Source organism: Capricornis sumatraensis, chromosome 16 (assembly GCF_032405125.1).
Source record: "Capricornis sumatraensis isolate serow.1 chromosome 16, serow.2, whole genome shotgun sequence".
NCBI classification, from domain to species: Eukaryota; Metazoa; Chordata; class Mammalia; order Artiodactyla; family Bovidae; genus Capricornis; species Capricornis sumatraensis.
The window spans coordinates 82,516,684-82,518,490 of NC_091084.1; the positions used below are offsets into that span (position 1 = coordinate 82,516,684).

At 54.8% G+C, this 1,807-nt stretch overlaps 1 protein-coding gene across 1 annotated transcript; it reads left to right on the forward strand.

The window, feature by feature from the left end:
* Window positions 1–552: 552 nt before the first annotated feature.
* OR5A1 (olfactory receptor family 5 subfamily A member 1) lies at window positions 553–1,512 on the forward strand. Its single transcript, XM_068988091.1, has one exon. It carries the CDS (start codon window positions 553–555, stop codon window positions 1,510–1,512), a length of 960 nt encoding a protein of 319 aa, XP_068844192.1.
* The last annotated feature ends 295 nt before the right edge of the window (window positions 1,513–1,807 follow it).

A 1,807-nucleotide genomic window follows, 5' to 3' on the forward strand; every position in this document is an offset into this window, starting at 1 on the left:
AGTCTACAGTTCAAATGGTCACCAAGAGTCAGACACAACTGAAGCGATTTAGCACGCACGCATGTAACTGTCTGTAGTACTCTGCCTTCTTCCTATGCATTTAATAATTATTGTAAGGCCGACCCCGAGGCCATGATGTGCCGCCCCTCCTGGCTCCCGCAGGTGGGGGAAGTCCCAGATACCGGGGACCAATGACAGCACACTTCACCACTAAAGCCGCCCCGCGCCAGCCACGTAGAAGGACCTGTCAGCCCGTGTCGCCTTGGCCTGGCGACCTATCCGAACCCCCGTTCACTAACCGTACCTTTCTGGGCCATCTAGCCTGACCATCCCCCGCAAGGAACGCATATAAACCACTCCCCAGAACAGTCCGCACGGACTTCCTCGACCTGCCTCCTCCAGGTCTGGGAACCCCGCCCAGGAGCGCTTCCCCATTAAGGCCTGTTAGACACTCTTTTTGGTGTCCTGCTCGTTTACCTAACAATTATTTGCTGACATCGTTTGTCCTGTGGGTTATTACTATGATCCCAGGTCTGCATCTTGTCCTCGTCCATGGGAAGCACGTCCACGACCAGGGCCTGGAACGGCTCGTCGGTGACCATGTTCATCCTCCTGGGGTTTGCAGACCATCCACAACTGCAGGCCCTCCTCTGTGTGACCTTCCTGGCCATCTACCTGGTGACCCTGGCCTGGAACCTGGCCCTCACCCTTCTGATCAGAGGCGACACCCGTCTACACACGCCGATGCACTTCTTCCTCGGCAGCCTGTCCTTCGCTGGCGTCTGCTACTCTTCTGCAGTGGCTCCCAAGATGCTCTCCGACTTCTTCCGGCAGCGGAAGAGCATTTCCTTCCTGGGCTGCGCTGTTCAGTTCTTCTTCTTCGTGGGCGCGGGTCTAACCGAGTGCTTCCTGCTGACGGCGATGGCGTACGATCGCTATGCGGCCATCTCCAGCCCCCTGCTCTACTCCGCCGTCATGTCCCAGGGCCTCTGTACACGCTTGGTGGTTGGAGCCTACGTCAGCGGCTTCCTGAGCTCCCTGGTCCAGTCCAGTTCCATATTTCAGCTCCACTTCTGCGGACCCAACCTCATCGACCATTTCTTCTGTGACCTCCCACCAGTCCTGGCACTTTCTTGCTCCGACACCTTCTCCAGTCAAGTGGTGAATTTCCTCGTGGTGGCCGTCGTTGGGGGCACATCGTTCCTCATCCTACTTGTCTCCTACGGTCACATAGCGGCTACCGTCCTGAAGATCCGCTCCCTGGAAGGTCGCGGGAAAGCCTTCCACACGTGCGCCTCGCATCTGATGGTGGTGACTCTCTTGTTTGGGACGGCCCTTTTCATGTACCTGCGGCCCAGCTCCAGCTACTCGTTTGGCAGAGACAAAGTGGTATCTGTATTCTACTCACTGGTGATCCCCATGCTGAACCCCCTCATTTACAGTTCGAGGAACAAAGAGATCAAGGATGCCCTGTGGAAGACGCTGGGGAAGAAGTGTTTTCCTAGGTCATGACTGAAGACATATGCCTCCAAACTGTCAGAGACCTAAGTGGTTCATGACAGCCTCTACCTCCGGCTTTAGGTAAGTGACATGTTGGTGTGCAGCTTGAAAAAGGAAGCACTCCTTCCATATTTTCTCACCATTCCACTTGGTCATCTGTCTGCTGACCCCATCAGGGATCATCGAAAGGACAACCTATGGTACAGTGCAGGGAACTCTACTCTGTGCTCTGTGATGACCTAAATAGGAAGGAAATCCAAAAAAAATAGGGGATATATGTAAATATATCAGGCTTCCCAGATGGTGC